Below are 21,046 nucleotides of genomic sequence, written 5' to 3' on the forward strand. Positions count from 1 at the left end.
AGGAAGCTCCTGGACAGATGAGAGTGGTACAGGCCTACCCAACCCCTCTGTCCCCTGCTTCGAATTCAGCTCTGCCACCCAATAAGGGGGAAAAAATCAACTAGATTTCAAAGATTTCCTCTCACTCTCAGTCTTCTCTGCACCTATCCAGGGCTCCCTCTCTCCAGCAGCCTGACCTTCCCTCTTGATTAGGAGTTGGGGTCCCTCCTGAAAGACCCCTTGTTCCCCTTACAGCCAAACTGGCCTAGGGCCAGGGCCCAGTCCTTCTCCATCCAATTCAGCCTCCACCCTGAGCACAAGAGTCAAGTCTGGACACTTACCCGTTCAATCCCTTCCAGCTTGGCCCAACTTCTTACAGGACTTGGGGGGAGGGGAAGCTGGTGAGGAGAAAGCCGAGGGTCGTGGAGGCTCTACTGGGCCCTCCTTCCCCCCTCACCCCTTGACTTTGTCCCCCTTTGTCCATAGCAAACTATCCCAAAAGTCGCTATGACATTTAGATGTCAAATGGATAGGGGTTTTATCTTGAAGTTAGATCGTAAAAATCGCCGAGAAGTCAGACAGATACCCCTCACTGGCTCGAGAAAGTCACGTGAGGTCCATAAAGTTAGTTTTATGGTTTTGGGGAGTTGACACCGCGCGGTATATTTCACATTCTCCAGAATGTTAAGTGACACTTTAACTGCTCGCTGTGGTGGGGAAGGGGGCAGAGGTAGGTGAGGGCTCTCCCAGCCCAGAAGGCAGTGTCGGCAGCACTCCCAGGCCCAGCACTCCCGCAGTAAGTTGCTTCCAGCTTTCACTTTTTCCCTTTGCAATTTCGGGGCGGGGAACTGGGGAAGGAAATCTTGCCTCTGGCAGGGATGTAGGATAAGTGGGGGAAATTTAGTCCGCTTTTTGCACCAAGTTCTGACAAGTTGGGTGTCTGAAGTGGGGGCACCCAGTTCAATAAGGCCTCAGTGGTTGGGGTGCCTGTTTTTTATTTGCAATAGTGTCTGACTCGTTGTAGGGGAAAGGCTGTATGGGTTCCTTCAGTGCCCTTGGAAATTTAGAAGGTAAGAAGGAGGGGTGTGTACTGCTCAAAGAAGGGCCCCTTGTGGGGCCACTTCACCGCTGGATATCTTCAGACAGACATCTCCCCAACCCCAGGAAAGAAACTTTATGACATTCATTTGTCAGGGGTGTGTGTGGGCGCGCCGCTGGGCACTTTTATCTGGATACATCTGAGCTGAGAAAAAGCGCCGGGAAGGCTAATCCAGCTGCTGTGGGCTGCCTTGTACTGGGGCACTTTCTGGTTTTCAGATCTTTGAACCCCATGAAAGGGGGTAACTTCCATTCTCCACGGCCTCATCAGGGCTATCCAGGATAGGGAGCGTGGTGCTTTTGCATTCCACTTTAGCCTGTTGGTCACAAGCTTGGCTCTAAGTAGGGTCCTGAGGTCAGAGTGGGGAACGGATAGAGGGGGGCAATCCCCTCAAATCCAAAACCGAATTCCTGGCCAGAAATGGGTGGAAGGGGAGACCTTCTCCCCTTGCCTAGTGGAGTTAGGTGTTTAAGTAGATCCATGGCAATCCTTCCACAAATAAAACTCACTCAAGAAAATAGACCTGCAGCTGTCCGGAGGGAAAAGGGGACTCGAGCTGGGAGAGAAAATTGGAAAGGTGCTATCTTTCATTCCTCTCCTCTCCTTTCCTCTTCTCTCCCCACCATACCCTTAAAAGCCTCTGTGTTTTGTGGTACCACACACCAGAGGGATTTCATTATTTAACCTTCAGGGTCCTGTTATTTTCTAAGGATCAGTCAGCCATCTTCTAAAAATCAGAGACCCCTTCACCAAATTGACTCCCCAGTTTTAAGACCTATAGGATCAACCACTCTGTCACTCCTGGTTTTGCCAGCCCGCCAGCTCTTGATTCAGCTTACCAATTCCTGTGGATAGTGCCTGGAATTGGACTTGCGGCACCTTAAGGGGTTTCTGATCTTTGGGATAGGGAGAGGATCACTAGATTCCCTCCATTTCTCATTAAAGGACATTCCCACTCTCTTTCTCTCGCCTCTCTCCTGAAGCTGCTCTCTGTTCCCTGAGTTCTTCAATCCCTGCCCAGGCCTGACTTACAGGAGACCCTTCACAGGCTTTGAGAGCAAAGAGGACAGATAGCTTGGGGTCCTCACCCTGATTTGAAGGCATATCTCCCCAAGAATGATGAAACATTTGTATCTCCTGGGAAGGAGGCTCTGCTCAGCTCCTGAAGGGTTCCCAACACCATATAAAATACTAATAAATTTCCAGGCAAAGCTTCCACAGGCTTCCACTCTGGACAAGGCAAATGAGTTAAGTGAGGTGCAGAGGAAGCCTGCAGTAGGAACAGAATCCCGCCCCGGGCCTCCTGGGAAGCCCTATCCTATTGTGCCCCTGGCCTCCCTTGCTCAGAAACCCCAGACCACCAGGCCCACCTCTGAAGATTTTTTTGCCCCCTCTCATGTCAGTTCTGTGAACTCTGATAAAGAGTGTGTAGGATGGGCGGCCCAGGGACATCTGCTGGGCATATCTTGACAGATTTTCCAGAATGGTTAAGAGCAGCCCTGGGGTGGGCAGGCGGGGGTGCCCATTTCACAGCGGAGGCCAAAATCCTTGGAGGGTCTCCGGTTCTAAGACGATCTTGGAGAAGAGGCCCTAGCTGGGCTTTGCTCTTCCCCACTTCAGGCTCTCTGGGCAACAGTCTCTTTTGAACCCCAACAAGGACGAGTTGGGGGAGGGGATGAGAGGTGAGAAGAGGTTTCTGGTGCAAAGGAACTCTCGTCTGTCCCAGACCCGCGCTCTCTCCTCCCGCCTTCCCCAAGACCTTCTCCAGGAAAGCGGCTCCTCTCTGTCCTCTCCCACCCGCTTTCCCTCTTGAAATGGGTCCAGGCCTCAACCTTCTGAGCTGGAGGCTTGTACCATATGGCCAGATCCTTGCGCCCAGCCGCCCAGCCTCCGCGCACCCCTGACCTGCGGCAGGGCGGAGGAGGTGGCAGAGGGCCTTGAGGCTGCAGTTTCCCTTTCCCCTCCGATGCCAGCTTGACCACCACTCAGTAGACAATCTGAATTTTTTGTTTTGTTTTATTTGGTTGTTTTGTTTTGTTTCTCCGCGGCCACAGGGTGGGAGGAAGTATGAAGAAGTGTAAACAGGAAAGCCAGCCGGGCTAGGAGTTCCCAGCGCCCATATTTCATCGGCTTCCTCTCCATAACTGCAGCGGGGACACTTAACCCTTCCCTGGCTGTGAGAACGTATTCAGTAGGGGTTGGTGGGGCAAGGTGTGGGGAGAAGATCCAAGTGGAAGCTCCTCTCCCGGCTTGGTTCTTTTATTCCTGGGGTCTGGATGCTGGGGCGCATGGCCAAGGATTCAGAGCAAGGGAGAAGAGAGCCCGCTGAGCACACTCCCCCAAATTCAGTCCCTTTGGGACAGAAAGGAGAAGGCGCATGGGCTCCCCAGGCTGGGAACCACGATGACCAAACAAGGAGGACAGTGCTGGCAAGAATCCCTCCCCTCTGTTAGGGGAGAGACCACTGGTCATTCTCTCCATTTTGGGAGATTCTAGGAGTAATGGGATTTCAGGCTGGGATCTGCCCACAGCGGGATTTATTGATTTCTTTGGCGCAGTTACCCATCCATATTAATTAACCCAGACAACGCCGGGAAAACCAGCTCTTTGGGGAAAGGGAGAGGAGAAATGGGGGCCTCTTAAGGAGTAGAGACATATTTTCCTAAGCACCTCTGGGGCCCAGATTGGAGAGTCGTTCCTCACAAGAATCATGTGGCCATCCCCAAGCTTGAAGTCCTTGCCCTTCTCAGCGGGATAAGCCTGACTTAACTCTCCACAGTCCGACCCCACACCAAATCTCCAGGGGGGTGGTGATGGTGCAATTAAACACCACCGAGATCTGACTCTTCCATGTCAGAGTTAGGTTGCCCCAGCCCTTGGATGGATGGATCTTCTGGTGGATGTTTCCAGCGCGACCTTTCTAGAGAGGGTAACCAGACTCCCTACGTTTCTTTTAACTTCCCCAAGGTAGAATCTTTTACTGGTTTTGGACTTGTTTTGTTTTAGTGTTTGGTGGTGGGGTAGTGATGGCTTTCCCCTTCCTTCTACCCCTCCCTCCAAAAAGTGATTAAAATCTGTTAAAGGATTTAATTAAGAGAGTTAAATGAAAAGGAAGGAGGCGCAAATGAGTTGGGGGAAAAAACCCACACCAAAGCTATTCTCAACGATTAAATCGCCATTTTAACAATATAATGGAGTTTGCATCCTGAAAGGGGAAATCAACGCTCATATCTCATCAATAATTCATAGAGTCCGGGATCACCCAGAGGTCAGCAGACGGGGCCGGAGCGCCGGCCTACTTGGGGCTGCCAGCCGCGGCCGCATACATTACGTGCTGCGGGTCGCACCGCCACTGCTACCTCCGCCAGCTCTGGCCCCGGCAGGGTCATGCCGACAGGTTTAGGCGGATTTTGCATTCTTTATTTTGGAGAACTTACTGAGATCCAGATTTCGGGCTCCAAGAGAAAGTGGGGGATTTAGGAGACTGAAGAGGATTGGACTTCGGGCAATTCGGGACCTGTCGGACCCCGAATATCACCACCTTCAAAGTTTTACTCTTTCTCCCTTATTTCTCCGTTTCTCTGTTTTAGGCGTCCTCTGTCCTGTCTCTTCTCTCCATAAATTCCCTTTCAGAGAGGAAAATACACTCTGCAGCATCTTCTAGCTTCTCCCAGGAAACACTCCCTTCTTTTTTATGTTGGGCTGCGCTCTGGCCTTGTTCTCCATGTGGATTCGGGTGGAGCCCCAAGGCTGTGACCTGGCTGCGGCCTCGGAGCTCAGGACCGCCTTTGGCTGGAGCGATCCCTGATTGACCTCGGAGCCCTGTGGGTTAGAGATGAATGTATCCAGGGAGGAAAGGTACCTCATTGGCCCCCGTCCGGCTTGCCTAGCCAAGAGACGACCCAGGCCAAGTGGAAAGGAGGGGATTCAGCCTGGAAAGCAGCATTTAGGGGAGAAGTGGAGGGAGAGTCCCAGTGTGGGAATGTCTCTCCTCTTAGGGGTTGCAGGCAGCAGAAAGGAAAATCCCTATTTCCCGGAGTTTCCGCAGGCTTGTTTCATTCTCTTTCTCTCTGGTGTCTCTCTCTGACTCGTTCTACCTTTGCTGTTTTCCGACTCGCAAGGGCCCCTAGGGAAGGAGGAACAAAATTCTTCCTTGTGAGAGGTGGGGGGCCTGGGAAGTGATATTTGGGAGCCGGGGAAACTGAGAGAGCTCAGGTCGCCCCAGCGGCCGCTGCACTGGCGGAGAAGCAGAGGCTGTAACGTCCCGGAGTTGCCAGTAGAGTCCGCCTTAGACCAAGTTCACAGCCAGGCTGGGGCCTGCGAGGCGCCAGCGCACGGCCGCGTAAGGTGGCCCCGAGCCCGCCGGGCCTCGCAGGGCTGGACACTGAACGCTCTTTAACCCTGTGGGGAGTATCGCCCTCCTCCGCTCCCAAGGAACCCTTGCTCCAACCTCTCTCCACTTTTTACTTCAGAAACACCTTTCTCCAGGTCAGACCATTGTACTGCTCCCCAAGGGTCTCCATGCCAGCAGCGATCCCCACGGTGGGGGACAGGAATGGAGAGGGGTGGGGCATCAGAAGCTCTCCTAAGCATCCTAAAATGAGAGACCCGCGAAAATGTGGGAAGTGGGGTCAATGCGGGAAGTGGGGTTTGGTGTCTTTTCTCAAGGAGTTATTTAATAATCAAAAGACTTCTCTTCCCCAAGTCTAAGGCCCCTAGTGGCGGGGGAGGGGGTGGGCAGGAAAAATGTTTTGCGTTTGGATTTCTGCAGCCGGCGCAGCAGAAAGAGACCCTGGGCGGTGAGGCCAGTGTTATTGCCGGAGGGGTCGCAAAGTTGGAGGGTCAAAAGTTTACCGCATGCGTGAGCGGGCGATGGCGGCGTCTAGCGGCGGGGGCGGGGTGGGAGAGGGGAGGAGGCTGTGTGTGTGAAGAGAGAAGAGAGCGAGCAAGGATGCTCGAGGTAAGGAAGGCTTGTGGGCTGGGGGGAAGTGGAGAAGCAGAGCTGGGGAGGGGAGAGGCAGATGTCCGGGGAAGGAGGAACTGGGAGAATAAGAATCCCTTCTTCAAAAACGGCGCTGGTTGGGTGGGGAGCAGCACAAAAGAGAGCGATCCGGGTATGGCGAATCCTCTTTGCAATTTTCTCTCCCTAAGATAACCTTTGAGTCACCATATAAAATTTAATTAAAACCTACCCAGCCGCACACATTTTAAAAAATCCAATTACCCACACGTCCTTGCAGGATTTTTTTGTGGGGCCAAGGAAGGCTTCCAAGGTGAAGGCCTGAGTCTTAGCAAGGTCAGCCCCACCCGCTTCCCGTAAAGGGGCCAATTAGCTGGCTCCCCAACCCTCTCTCCCCAGGCAGGCATTTTTTCAGGAATTCCTAACCTCCAGGCTGGGTCCAGGCAGCTGGAGTCCATGACTATGGGCCAGAACTGGAGGATTTCCAAACTCCCATCTTTCTTTCCAAATTGCTTGGGTTTAAGAACTTGAATATTGAAAGAAGTTTAGCTTGTTAATTCTCTTACTCTCCCAAACCTCCCCTTGTATGTTCATCCAGAATCTCTCTCTTCCTATTTGGAGGAGGGAGAGGCAATGAGAAGGAAAAGTACTGAAAGGCCTCACAGAGAGCATTTTAACTGGAGTTGAAACAGATGACCTGAAATGAACCTTAAATCCATGCATTAAGCTTAGCTCATGAGTAACATGCTGAGAGAGACTTTGTAATTATAACACCAGGGTGTATGCCTATTTTGGGGTCTTTAAATGACTGTGTGTTGTGTTATGAAACGTCATCATATTCTCTATTAAGCAGTTAATATCGGAGGTGCTCTGTGGGTGTTTGTCCTGCCAGGATAGAGATAACCTGAGAGTTTTTAATAAAGATGTCCTTTGAAATATGGCCAGAAGAGACAATGGTTCAATGTCAAATTTCAAATTGATTTGACCCCAGCTTCTGACTAAACCAACTGGGTGTGGGTCCCCATTTCTACTCAGCCTTCAGGAAAGTTTCTCTGGGGAGTCAGGCCAGGAAGGAATTCCTGGGGTCCAGAGGAGGTAGAGGTCAAAGCCTGAACTGGAGAATCTATCTCCTTCTGTTCCCCCTTCGTCTCTTTCCCCTCCATCCCAGGACAGAATGTTAACAAATTTATGATTCTGCGGGATACACTGGAGAAGCCCAATGTCCTGCGTTGGAAGGGCCTCAGGATGGGGAAGGAGAGTCCACTGCCATCCCAGGCCAAGCTAGGTGCCTTGGGAAGCTCTCTCTTGACCTCCCTGTACTAGGGGGTTACCACCCTGCAGACACTCCCGCTAGACTTGAACTGGATGGAAGGGGAGTTACCTGATCTGCCTCTGCTGGTCCCTGGGAGGATTGAGAAAGGGGAAATGTGTTGTTGGCAGTCCACTGGATTCTAATCCTGGAGGGACAAACCAAAGGAAACCTTTGAATATTTTTAATGCTTTCTTGATTTGTCCCTGAAACTCCTTGGGGTGGTGGTGATGGGGGTGGGCGAAGGAGTTACTGTATAGATGAGAAACGCTTTTAAACAAAAACCGGAGAGGGTATTTTGGTTTTAAAGGAGAATAAAAGCCTCTGAAAGCCAAGTCAGCTTGGACCAGTGCATTTCTCTCTGTCTTCCCCAAACTTACTGGCCTGCAGACCAAATCTTACCGCCCAACCTCCTGGTAGAGTAGTCATTCCTAGGGCCCTGGAGCCTCCAAAGTTTTGGCAGAAATGGGACGTATTTATGACATTGGGGGAGAGAATAAAGCACATGGAGTATGCTGCGAGGTTGGGATACAGGCCCTGTCAAATGCAGCCATTTATAGGGGAGGCAGGAGAGAAGGGGACTCTCTCTCAGGCCTGCTTTCTGGGATCCAGATCCCCAAGGCCACATTTCCATTTCTCCAGGTGCCAGCCTCCTTCACAGGCCACAAAGGGAAGCCCCATGGAATCCTACCTTCTCTCTCTTTGCCTCTCGGAACCAGAGCTGACAAATTTGATGGAATATCAAATTTGAGTCCGTGTGGGCTGAATTCTATCCGAATGGGATTTTTTGGGGATGGAGGTTGGGTTGAAGGGAAGGTTCTGGCAAAAAGTGAGCTAGAGAGGATGAGCTGAACCAAAATCCTGCTCTGTCATTTTTCTCCCAAGTAATGACTTGCGCAAAATTCAATATGACCGAGCTAAGTGCGCGAGCGTATTATAGTAACTGCCTGCTCGTGGGGGAGGCCTGGAGAGGGGTGAACCGCAGGTCACGGCGTCTAAAAATTATTAAAATGTTCGAGAGCCTCGTGACGCGCCTAGCTGTTTAACAAAGACTGCCAAAGTATGAGATTAATACGAAAACTTACGCTTCAAAAACAAAAACACACCAAAAAAAAAAAAAAAGTCTTGTTCCGGCCTCCAAGGGGCCCTGAGCTCCTCTTCCCGCAGCCGCGGTTCGGTTTTCCGGACACACAATAGTGGACAAGAGCGAGCTCAGCTGTTGCCGAGCGGGTCCCGGGCGGGTCGGCGGCCGGGCGGCGCGGGGAGCCGGCGGGTGAGTACTCTGCCCGCTCCCTCTCTGGGCCTTCCACTCCTCCGCGCCGCTGCGGGTGCAATGCAAGGGTCGGCTGGGGGCTCGCTTCCTGGGCCCTTCGATTTCCCTCTCTGGCTCTGTCCCTCCCTCCCCGCCTACAGAAGGTAGATGATTCCGCGCGGGCTGGCACGCCCAGGGCGGCGGAGGGGCGCTGAGCAGTGAGAGGTCACTCTAGCAACCTGTGGCTGCCGGGAGAAGGCGGCCGGCAAGCTGGCTAGCCACCCGGGAGCGCAAGGAGGTGGCTTGGGAAGCGCGCGCGGAGCGCTTGCCCTTTCTTATTTTTATTATGCGTATTGGTGTTAGTATTCTTCTGGGGGTGGATGAGAGAGACAGCCTCCTGCTCTGCTGAAACCCGTCTTGGGAATCGCTGATAAACCTTGTTCTCTACCCATCACGGCTGGATTTTGCTGGATTGGGAGGTGCGGCGCCTGGATGGGATGGGTGGCGAGGGCAGGTGGCGGCGCCCGGCGCGCAGAGAAAATCTCCGCTCTCTGTCTCTAGGATCAGACATACCCAGCCCCGCAGTGGCTCTGCCTCCTATCCCTCTCTCTTGGGGTGCTCCGGGCACCTGGGCCTCATCCCTTGTGAAGTATCGAGCAGCCGAGAGGCCTGGTGACCAGCTCAGCTGCTCTCCCAAAATTCCTAAAAGCCGAGGAGTTGGACAGGTTTCAGAGAGCGGGAGAATTGAGAAGGCGGTATCGGGTGGGGGAGGGGCTTGACCAGTTGGAATGGGTCGTGGAGCTCCTGACAAAGTGGCGTTTGACAAGACTTGGAAAGGTCCTTCCTTGCCTGACGCTGGGGGGTTGGGGGGGGGGGTTCCTACTCACGCATGCAGGGTTGTCTGTGGGTCCAGGGCTAGACTCCAGTCGTCCCGGTTGCCCAGATGGGAGTCTGCGATTTCCTATTGGACCTTCTGTTGGCAAAGATAACTACAATGTAATTGTGTGTGTGTGGTTTTTCAAATATATGTGAGTCCAGACTGGCTGGGAGAGTGTTGGTGTTAGAAATCAGGCCCCAAGGCCAACATTGGCAATATAGATTTGGGATAGAAAAGAGGGTCTCTGGACCTAGTTGCAGATGGGAGTTCTCCTCCTACCTACCTGTAAGGGTCCCAGGACCGGAGATGGGCAGAGACTTCTGGGGTGTGGTGGTTAGGGGGTTGTTGTTTGTGTTGTTGCTGTATTTGTTAATGAAATTGATACTATTCCGACTTGCTCACTAGGGATGCAAGTTTTTCTCAGACCTAGGGAGAAGGGTAGGGAGTCAGGGAGCGGTGGAGGCTGCTTCTGTGCAGTTTTCCCCTCACTCTGGGAAGACCCTCCAGGTTTCACAGTATAGGACTCAGTTCGCTCCAGTCCAATCCCCAGTCTCCCAGTTTAGTAAATTTAGCGGTTACTGGAAGCCTCAGGAAATTCATTCAGAAACCCCAGATCTCCCAGGTTTCCCAGATTTCCATTTTGGTCCTACTGCCAGCAATCCTAGCAGGTGGCTTGAGTATGCAAGTTTAGAGAGAGCCTGCCTGGAGCTAGGGGGGATGGAGAAATGGGGTTCCTCCTCACACTTCAGGGATTATCCCCCTTTTCTGGTCCCAGGAGGTATGGGAGGTTAGGAGGGGCTGGAATATCATCTGGCTGCATCCTTTATGGTTCCTCATTGACCTTCATTGGGAAATGAAATGCCTTTGATCTTTTTCTCAGGTTGTAAACGGAATTGCCCGTCATTAAATATCCGGGGGCTCCATCTGCTTGGTCTCCCAGCATTTTTCTTTACAGCTGTTTCTCTCTCTTTTTACCATTGAATTTTTCCAAAAGGACTTTTATGATACCCCCTTCACACCCAGCCCTCCCTTTGCTGAGAGGCACCTTTGGAAAATATCTAGATATTCGTTTGATCGCAAACTAAAGGCTGTAAGGGGCACTGAAGGAGCCGCTTTGGGTTTTGTTTTTCTTAAAAAAAAAAAAAAAGTCCTGGGGGGAGGGGAGGGGCGCGAGGGCACCCAGAAGGGCCAGATTCTGACTTGCCCGCAGCCTCAGGATGACCCTTCCTCCTTTTGTGTTTAGCTAATGTTTACATCTCATAATTCATGCGCCACCGCCGAGAGTTTCGCGGAGGCCGCGAGGTTCGCGTCTCTTTGCGGGACCCGCTGCTTCTAGTTCTAACAGAAGAGAAAGAGAATTGAAAACCTTGTTATCCCAAGGATGAACCCGCAGTGCTTTTTTCCTGCTCCCAGAGCTCAAAATCAGAACAAAACGAAATAAAATCAAAGCACTCAGACAACACCCCAAACGAAGAATACTCGGAAAGTAAGAGAACTGGAAAATTTCTGGGCCAAGAAGATCTGTCTGTCTTCTGTATATACCCTGTAGATCCGAATTTGTGTAAGGAATTTTGTGGTCACAAATTCGTATCTAGGGGAATATGTAGTTGACATAAACACTCCGCTCATTTTTTTTTCCCTCGAAGAAAAAAATTTTTTTTTCTAAGTGAGGACCATCCGGTGACTGACCCCGCGAAGACTCCTTCCTTCTTTCTTTCTCTTCCTTTTCCTCCCGCAACTGGTTAGAGATGGAGGAATCATCTACCTGAAATCTCCCCATTTCTGCCCCTGGAAGCCTTGCTCCCCTTTCACTTCTCTTGATAGGTTAATGTTGGTGGTGGTGTTTTTATTTTATTCTTTCCTGCAAGCCCACCTATTCTCTCTTCTGGGCTCAGGGAGGTTTTCCTGAAAATCCGGAAAAAATGACTGTTGTCTTCAGTGTGCGAAGGCAAAGGAAATTCACTTTCAAACGGATACTGAGGTCGCCTTTCCGTTTGGGTTCAGAACAAGATGCCCTGCAAATACTCGAGTACCAAGGGGTATTCTTGTTCGTGGGGGGTCACCTCCAGGGCTCCTAGCCCCAGCATCACAAGGATGTGAGATTTCTGTTGGCTGTGGAGACGGTGGCATTAGCGGCAATTAGAACGTCTCCACCCCGTGGAGTATAGCTCCGATGGTTCTGGAATTAGCAAATTGCTATTCAATGTGCTCTCAAAAGTTGCAGATTTTTTACTCCAGCGCTCATGTTCAGTGTGGGAAACCAAGTCGTTTCTCCGGGCTTCGGCCATGTAGGGTAAGGGGAGGAGTGGATAGGCGAGGGGAATAGACGGACTGACTGACACAGCCAAACTAATAGCTCAGCTAAATGCGATTTGGAAGGCGAGGTCTCCCCGAATTAGTGCATGAATTTCCTATCGATCCACCCGCGGTTCCATTCATCTCTGACAAGTCTCTCTGTGCACCCGCCTGCTTGCTCCCGACGCCTCCTCTGTCACTCGCCACCCCTCCCCATGCGGCTGCAGAGAAAAAAGCCCCACGCTCAGTGCCTCTCGTCCCCAAGTGGGTTCCCCTCTCTAGGCAGAGCCCCCAGTCCGCCCCTCATTTCACGCCCCGCACAGACGCAGGGTGCGTGGGCTCCGTCCCGTCGGGAGGAGGGGATAGGGGCGTAAGGGAGGCAGAGAATGCTAGGCAGAGGGGAGGCGGGACGGGAGGGGCTACACCGGGAGCCCCAACTTCATAGGGGATCAAGGGACTGCGCTCTGCCCAGCGCCCCAACAGGCCTCCGGTGGCAACCTGCGCTCTCTCTCTCTCTCTCTGTCTCTCCCTCCGATCTTGGAGAGAGCGAGGCGAGGAGGCGGTCGCCCCTCAGGAACCCTATGTAAATCCTGGTGTTGGGTGGGTGGGTGGGGAGGGGGATGAGAAGAAGGGGAAATAAACCTCTTTGGCTGGAGTAGGGTCCGGTGAGCAGATTTCCTTATCCGGGAATCACAGGCGGGGCGGCCATTGGCTCCCAGGATCACGTGGGGCCCTAACTTTGTTCACTTGACAGTAAGTAGGAGGGCTTTCGGAAACAGGAAAACGAGTCAGGGGTCGGAATAAATTTTAGTATATTTTGTGGGCAATTCCCAGAAATTAATGGCTATGAGTTCTTTTTTGATCAACTCAAACTATGTCGACCCCAAGTTCCCTCCGTGCGAGGAATATTCACAGAGCGATTACCTACCCAGCGACCACTCGCCGGGGTACTACGCCGGCGGCCAGAGGCGAGAGAGCAGCTTCCAGCCGGAGGCGGGCTTCGGGAGGCGCGCGGCGTGCACCGTGCAGCGCTACGCGGCCTGCCGGGACCCCGGGCCCCCGCCGCCTCCGCCGCCACCCCCGCCACCCCCGCCACCGCCCGGGCTGTCCCCTCGGGCTCCTGCGCCGCCGCCTTCGGGGGCCCTCCTCCCGGAGCCGGGCCAGCGCTGCGAGGCGGTCAGCAGCAGCCCCCCGCCGCCTCCCTGCGCCCAGAACCCCCTGCACCCCAGCCCGTCCCACTCCGCGTGCAAAGAGCCCATCGTCTACCCCTGGATGCGCAAAGTTCACGTGAGCACGGGTGAGTGCGTGGGCACCCCTTCCCCCTCCCACCCCCGGCGCTTTACACCGAGGGGACCTCGGAGGCATGGGGGTGGGGTGGGGAGCTAGGGGAAGCCAATTGTCCCCACTATAAACTCGCCATTGACGAGATTTACGGTCGCCTGTTTTCAGAGCCACATAATTACATCCCCCATAAATTTTTATGGCCTGGTGGGCCCTGCGCCTTTGAAGTCGGTTCCCCATCCTCTTTCCCATTCTCACCAGCGACTTTTTCGCCAGAGAGATGCAGTCTCTGTGAAGTTGGAAGTTGGGGAGGAGGGTTGGAGGTGGGAGAGAAGGAGGAGGTAATCTGTATTTAAGCGGAGAGTTGAGTCAACTCCCACTATTTATTTTTCCCTTTATTTCCTCTAGTCTGGCTCCTTGGCTCAAGAAGTGGGCAAAAGTTTTTACTGGGGGCAGGCACTGCTTGGAATCTGAGCAGAGAGGGTGGGAACTAACAGAAGAAAGGTTTGGGGAAGCCCTCCTCCCCTTTCACCCCTCATTCTCCCATCCCGGGCCCCAGGCCAAGGGGGGAGAGAGGAGCGATTAAAACCTTGTGAAGATCCCTCACTCTTCCACCCCACCTCCAGACACCCAAACAACAACATCGAGACAACACAACTGTCCAAAACTTTGAAGCCCCTTTCTCTTCCTGGGGTCCCTCTTTCTTCCCTTTTCGTCCCCACCCCCCTCCGGAGGAAGAAGAGGTGGCGGGAGAGGGAGGAGGGAGGGAGATACTGTGTTAGCTGAAAGAAAAGGCCTCCCTCCTCCCTTTCGGCAATAAAACTTTCTCTTTCTCCTTCTCTCTGTGTGTGTTCAGTAAACCCCAATTACGCCGGCGGGGAGCCCAAGCGCTCTCGGACCGCCTACACTCGCCAGCAGGTCTTGGAGCTGGAGAAGGAATTTCACTACAACCGCTACCTGACGCGGCGCCGGAGGGTGGAGATCGCCCACGCGCTCTGCCTCTCCGAGCGCCAGATCAAGATCTGGTTCCAGAACCGGCGCATGAAATGGAAAAAAGACCACAAGTTGCCCAACACCAAGATCCGCTCGGGTGGCACCGCAGGCGCAGCCGGAGGGCCCCCAGGCCGGCCCAACGGAGGTCCCCCCGCGCTCTAGTGCCCCCCGCGCGGGAGTTGCGAACCTGGGGCGGGGGTGGGTGGCTAGCGCCGGGAATAGGCGGGAGAGATGCGGGAGGGACCCTAGGGCTTCGCCCGGAAAAGCCTACCTGCCCACACACACACACCACACACACACACACACACACACACACACACACACACACACACACTTTATTTACACGAATAAACGCAGAGGAGGGGGAGGGGAAGCTTTATTTATAGAAATGACAATAGGGAGCCCGGCGAGGCCCCCCAGAAGCAAGGCTCAAGTCTCTTGCTTTCTTCCTTAAAAAAAAGAAAGAAAGAAAAGAAGAAGAAGGAAGGAAGAAAAAGACAGAAAGAGAAAGAGGAGGAGGCTGCACTCCTCGTTTTCAGCTTTGGTGAAGATGGATCCACGTTTCACCTTTAATCACGCCAGGCCCAGGCCCATCTGTCTTGTTTACTCTGCTGAGGAGAGGATGGGCCTCGGTGGCGACCATTACCTCGACACCCGGCTAACAAATGAGGCCCGGCTCGGCCGCCGCCGCCTCTGCTGCTGCCGCTGCTGGAAGACGGCCTGGATTTTCTTTCTTTGTCCCCCATTCCTGACACCCAGCGAAAGCACCCTCTGACTGCCAGATAGCGCAGTGTTTTGGCCACGGTAACAAACACACACACACAACCTCCTCCCCCTCCGTGCCCCTTCGCGGGGACACTGACTGCTCACCCCCTTCCACTGCTGGGGCTGGGGCTGGGGTCAGCAGGAAGGGGACAAGTGGAGGCGCTGGCCGCTTTGGCAACGCAAGAGCGGGCAGGGAAATTGAGTCCAAGAGAAAAAGAGAGACCGGGAGACCTGGGATGACCTTCCTCTGGAAGGTCAAGCCATTCCTGGCAGGGTGAGGGGCCAGTTGAGTTCTGAGAGCTGGGCACAATCCTCTCGCCCATCTAGAGTTGTACAGCGGAGACCTGCTCTCCTAGACTGAAATTGAATGTGAAACTAGGAAATAAAATGTTGCGCCCCTCCCGGTCTGGGAGATAATGTTACAGAGACCTCTCCCATAGTTTATCATTGTTGCATTGATTATTATTATTATTAATTATTATTATTATTATTTTATGTCATGTGCGTCCTATTTTCTTCCTGACATTCCAAACCAGGCCCCTTCCTAGTTTTGGGGCTGCCTGAGTCTAGAACCCTTCGTTGGCCTGAAAATTTGTGTCCTGTACAGAGTGACAATAGAAATAAATGTTTGGTTTCTTGTGACCAGCACAGCGTGTTTTTGTTGAAGACTTGATCCAAAAATACAAATGCCACCTAGCCTGTATTTTAAGCACCCCAGTCCCATTCGGCCTCACATTGTCTGTGGGTGAGGGTCCAATGGGAACTTCTATCTCTGAGGACTCCAAATTGTGGTAGTTGGTTTGTTTTCCTTTTGGGGTGGGTGTGTTCTGTCTGGGGCTTTAAATTTTTTCCCTCCAGTCCAAAAATGGATTGAAAGGACTGGGAGGGCTGACTCCAATCCCTAATGGGGGGAAACTGTTTCATTGTAGGACACAAGAGGCTTAAGTACGGCAAAGCCTTTCATATCGTGATTTATTTGTCATAAGCAAATAAAATGCGGTTAAGCTGTCTCCTTCTAGACAGACGGCTCTTTGCTTATTAAAGTTCCGAGAGAGGATTCCGAGAGGCCAGCCTCTTTCCTCCCGCGTAAGAAGGTATCGTTTTCCTCTGAGGTGTTTAAGGCTTTAATGAGTCTAATTTTTTGCACAGATGTTTCTGGGTGTTTGCAGGTTTTCAGAGTATTTTTATATTACAAAGGAGCTAGCCGGTGCCATAGCTCAAACTCTGACAAGCAAATAGATAATCAAGAAGACAAATGGCCTCTTTTGTGAAGCCCTGCTCCTGTATTAATTTTCATTTTCTTTCTCATAGAAAGTATCGAAAGTACGACTAGGGACCAAATAGCTTTCTGTCTCGGAGGTCCCAGTCACCCCTAGAACGGAGTGGGGGAAGGGGAATGGGATGCGGGTGGCCCTCAGAAGCTCTGTCAGGCTTGGGACGCTTTTGTAGAGCACCCAAGAGAAGTTCTAAGGTTTCGGGGCTCCAGCCTGGGGGTCTCGTTCTGTGGTGGTCCAGGGTAGAGCCACCCACCTCCAAAAACTCGGGGCTCAGGAGAGCATATGCAGTTAAAAGTTGTTTTTCAGTCCAATCTCCCTTCCGAAAATAAAAATAGCCAATTCCATCCGCACGTTTTATTGTTATTTCTTTTGTATTCTTCCGGTTTGCAGCGCCCGGGAGTTTGAGGCAGGGTAGGGCCGGGGGACAGACGGATCGGTGTCCACAGCTCGGGAAAGGGCGGTTGAACTGGCAGTTGAAATGCTGCGGGGAGACTCATAAAAAGTAGCCAGGCCCTGGAGGGTGAGAGCGGCCAGCTTTGTTTTGGTCAATCGCGGTGTGATGTTTAGCTGCCAGGGGCGGTGGCACTCTCAGCAGAGGGGGGAAGTACTTCTTAAAAAGCATATGCCCCCCCCCCAGGAATGCCTCTATAGAATCAAATCAAAGCTGCTCCTTGGAAGGTATGAATAGAATAAAAAAAGATTTCTATGGAGCTTAAAGTTCACAGCCATTCTGTGTAGACAAGAGCTAAGAAAAATGTGAGAATTATACAGAAAACCATTAATCACTTCTTTTCTTTAAATACGTATCCTCTCTCCTTTGTTATTATTCAACAGCAAATCTCCGCAGACCGGCTGTTGGGGGAAAAAAGTGTTAGCCGTCTCTCCCGGATCTGCGAGGGGGAAAAATTTGGAACCATAAAGTTGAAAACTTTTTTCTCTCAGTTTGGAAGAAGCCCTTCATCATGAATGGGATGCAAGGAGTTCGGGCAAGAGGAGGCGAGAGACGCAAAGGTAACAAAGCCCCCACCTGGGCTGGCGTTTTGGTGTTTTTTTTTTTTTAAATCGTTTTATGAGTTCTTTTTACAAGGAAAAGAAGAAACACTCTCTCGCCTCCTTTTTCTTTTTCAACTGTCTTCGCGGGGTTTTTATGGTGGACGCTTGGTGAGATTTGCTGCCTTTTATGATGACTGATGCTAGGGTCAGAGGGAGAGAGAGGCCTGGACACCTGGAGAGTGTTTGAACTGCTGGGGACTGAGGTGTCAGGGCCCCTGAAGAACCCCAGAGAAGGCTGTTTGTGAGGCAGCTCCAAAGTGCTTTCCTGGTTTTGGAACATGCAGGTGGGCCTGGGGAGCCGCAGCATGTGTGCGTGTGTGTATGGCGACATGCACATGTGGTCAGTGTGTTCGTGACTCCGCTTGTCTACATTAGGGGCTTGTGTCCCATATGTCTGTTTACCGGTGAGATGTTGTCACTGCCTTCTCCTGGAAAAATGGAATGCAGTTCTTGGATGTGATGCCCCAACCTTGGAGCCAGGGTATAGATAGGTAGATGTGTTTCGTTTTTGCTTTTTGTTTCTAGTTTGGAATTCTAGACAAATACAACTCTCTGGAGCAGGAAACCGTTCCGTTCACAGGCAAGGTTCCTTAACGCAGGAATCTTCCTCTTCGACTCTGCCTCCTCTACCGTCTTCCTGGAGGCTCCGTGTTCAGTTTGGTTTCCTTTTGCTCTTTTGGTTTGAGGGCTCTCTCCCCTACCACTGGGGCCCTGCTTCTGAGGGTGCGTGGGCCAGTGGACTCTGCCTCAGACATGAATGTGCTGTGGCCCTTTTTCCCTGGGGCTCACTGAGAGTTTGGAAGCAGGAGGCTGGCAGGAGAGAGTTCATGGAGAGGCCACGTTTTCTAGGCGATTAGCTCAGTATTAGAACCACAAAATGACCTCGGAAGCCCCTTGACCTCTCTGAGACTGGACATTGTGCTGGCTCTTTCGTCCTGCCCAGGAGGAAAAGTCACCCCTCGGCTGGGAGGGGTCCTTGGGCTGTTGGGTGCCCATCTTGTTCATCTCTCTGTAGTCCCCAACTCCTTCTTTTCTATTTTTGAATTTCTGGGTTGTTTTTCTATTATGGTCCATTGGGGAGAGAAGGAATAACATTTTTAGCTTGAGTATAGCTGGGGGAGGGGAGAGGGTGCTGGTTGGTCTTTTTGTGCAGAGCTCCTTCCCTTGGTTAGGCCCTATGTCCAGTTTATCCCTCCTTCTTTCCTCTTTCACTTGGAGGGAGCTGGGAGAAGAAAGACAAAGGGAGGGGACAGGAGAGGTCTACAGTACTTCAGAGCGCTAGGAGAATAAGCCCCTGGGTCCTAAGGAGAGAGAGGGCTCGCTCCCCTCACGGACAGCCCCTTGGGGTTACTGTGTCTCAAAGTCTAATAACCAAATCCACAGTCTCTCAACCCATTTTTCTGAAGTTCCTTTGTTTGAGAAGCTATTCCTATAATCACTTTCACCCCTTTCCCCTAATCCCCAGCCCCATCCTAGCTACTCACAGAGCCCATGGGGTACCTCCTCACCACAGGAGCAAGAGAAATGGAAGAAGGATCAGTGCAGGGTGTTCTGACCATTTCCAGGGACAGCTCTGCCACATTAACTAAAGTTTACAGCAACTTTTAATTTTCAGAGATGGGTAGAGGTTTTGCCGAGAAGTGAACCCTGAACATAGAGCCCTTTTAAATGTATATTCTGCTTGCTGAATCTTAAAAATCCACACTAACAGCCATCCTCTTAGGAGGACATAGAGAGCTAGAGACAGAGAGAGATTCCAACTGGGAAGAGGAAATGCTCCCTTTGAGTTAGGAGTGGGAGAGACAGAACCTTGCTGTGATGTGTTTGGGTGTTTGTTTGCATTTTGTAAAATGTCCCCTGTAATTTAGGGACTCTGTCTCAAGCAAGAAATAACTGGTATTGGTTGGTATCCTCTCCTTTGTCCCTGGGTGGCATAATAAATGCAGGGGGCGGAGACCTCAGGAAGGAAAGGGAGTGAGCAGAAAGGTGAGCTGGGCTTCTTCTGGACTAAAAATATTTGGGGCTCAGGGGAGATCTGCACTTATTATTCATAAGGGCAGAAAACTAATTGTGGGCCCTCTATAGACTCAGGTAACAAAGATCTAATCACCTGGAGTTTTACAAGCTTCTGCTGCAATGTAAGGATTAGGGGTTCACCAATGGGAAAGAGGAAAACAATGGAAAGGGAAGGTTGGGGTTCATTCAAGGATTTCAGCCTCACAGGTGGGAATTTGGGATCTCTCCTTTTCCTCACTCCCAGCCTGTTGGGCTCATTTTCTACAATTCTAGCGGCCACCCCTAGTCCTCCTAATCTTTGACCTTTCTTCCCTCCAGGTCCCTGGCCCTCCCCATCTTCCTCCTACTTCCACCAGCTTGGGGCAGCCTCAGCGCCCGCGGTGGGTCTCCCTGGGAAGAGGCCAGGGAGGGGATCTGGTTGGAAAACGGAGTGGGGAAGTTTCCCAGTGTGAGTTGAGCGCTGACGGATTTGTGATCGGCCATAAAACCGGCGCGTTCAGATTCGTAAATCAATCTCGCCTTTCTCACAGTATAAACGTTCGCTTTATCGGCAGCAAGAAAGCGCTCAGCTCGCGCTTAGCGCTTGTTTATTTGAACATGGACATTCCCAGGATCCGAAAAAAGTGTGGGCATTTTAACACAACCTGCCCGGCATGCCTTCGTGTCATTTTGCTGTTATTTTTCTTGTCCTTAAAAATAATTTCTCAGTTTCAGAGATTGCTGCCTTTCCATGCTCCCGCATATTATATTGTCTCTCTCATTCGCTCATATTTTTCTTTTAGACTTTAGTGGAGAGTTTTCTTTGGGAGACCATTTTAATGGATTTGTGGTCAGAACCTTGCAGGGAGTTAGTTGCTGGAGCCCCGGCTTGGGACACACATTGGGAGCAGGCTGAGTTCAACACTAGGCTGTGTTTTGTATCTGGATAATCAAAGCCCACCACTCCCCTACAGAGTCCAGGCCCCTGCAGCGCCCCACCTCGGCATCAGGAGCCAGATTCTGAGGCCAAGCCGGCCCAGTGCCTTCTGCACGGGCTGTGAGGCCACCACAGCTGGACCCTACGGAGGCTGACACAGGGATGGCTGTTTCTTTGGGGGTTGTTAAAACATCTGGGGCCTCGGCCTTTTCCCTATTGAGTTGCTTTTGGTTCAGACCCCTCCAAACAAACCAATAACATCCCTGAAGCCCCAAGTTCCCCCACCCTAAACCCCATTTGTCCTTCCCTTGTCTTGCTTTTCCCCATGGCTGTGGCTGGGCTGCCCCCAGAGCTGGTGAAGATAAGGCTGGAAATGTGTGGCGAGGGGTTTCTTCAGGAATGTCTTTTTTGCTCCCCCTTGCACCTCTACCCCACACTGTGGCCAAGAACTCCGATTCTGGTTGTAACTGGGCTGCTTATTCTGGGGCCGAGCTGTAGGTTTGGGGATTTGCTTTGTTTTGTTTATATCTGAGATGAAGGTGTCTATGTACATTTTTCTCTCTGGGCCTGCGAAACAGATTTCTCCTATCGTCCCTGGTGTTCAAACTTTTAATATGCAACCCCCCCATCCTTTTCCTATTGATCAGTCTCCATTGTCTGTCGATTTGAAACTAAGTGTCAGGGTACTAACACCTGGGAAGTAGGGACCCGAGGCTGCCAGGCTGACTTCAAAGCCTCTTTCTTCCTTTTCCTTCCCCTCCCCTCCAGTTCAGATCTCCAGCTGTCTTCACTGTAGTTGGGCGTGAGGGGCACTGAGACAGGGTTTGACATAGGTAGAGAGAAACTGAGTGTCCACTTCTTTTGTGTGGAAACCTTAAGCCCGGTCTTTGTCTCTACAGCGTATTCTCAAGCGGTCAGTAGAATTTGGTTTCCTGTAATAGTAACACCACAAATGAAAATGTCCCCCTTGTGGT

General features: G+C 51.9%; 1 protein-coding gene across 1 annotated transcript; it reads left to right on the forward strand.

Annotated features, from left to right (window-relative positions):
• Positions 1-12,535: 12,535 nt before the first annotated feature.
• On the forward strand, positions 12,536-15,231 carry HOXB4 (homeobox B4). The gene is made up of 2 exons (XM_081028301.1): positions 12,536-13,068; positions 13,909-15,231. The coding sequence occupies exons 1-2, from the start codon at positions 12,612-12,614 to the stop codon at positions 14,205-14,207; spliced, it is 756 nt and encodes a 251-aa protein (XP_080884427.1). The 5' UTR covers positions 12,536-12,611; the 3' UTR covers positions 14,208-15,231.
• The last annotated feature ends 5,815 nt before the right edge of the window (positions 15,232-21,046 follow it).

This window comes from Rhinolophus hipposideros, assembly GCF_964194185.1.
Source record: "Rhinolophus hipposideros genome assembly, chromosome: 20".
NCBI lineage: Eukaryota > Metazoa > Chordata > Mammalia > Chiroptera > Rhinolophidae > Rhinolophus > Rhinolophus hipposideros.

What these genes read in the sequence shown, in the direction of transcription:
- HOXB4 (XM_081028301.1), top strand. Translation starts at nt 12,612, where the DNA reads ATGGCTATGAGTTCTTTTTTGATCAACTCAAACTATGTCGACCCCAAG. An exon ending in CAAAGTTCACGTGAGCACGG is followed by an intron (nt 13,069 to 13,908) that starts GTGAGTGCGTGG and finishes GTGTGTGTTCAG; the next exon opens with TAAACCCCAATTACGCCGGC.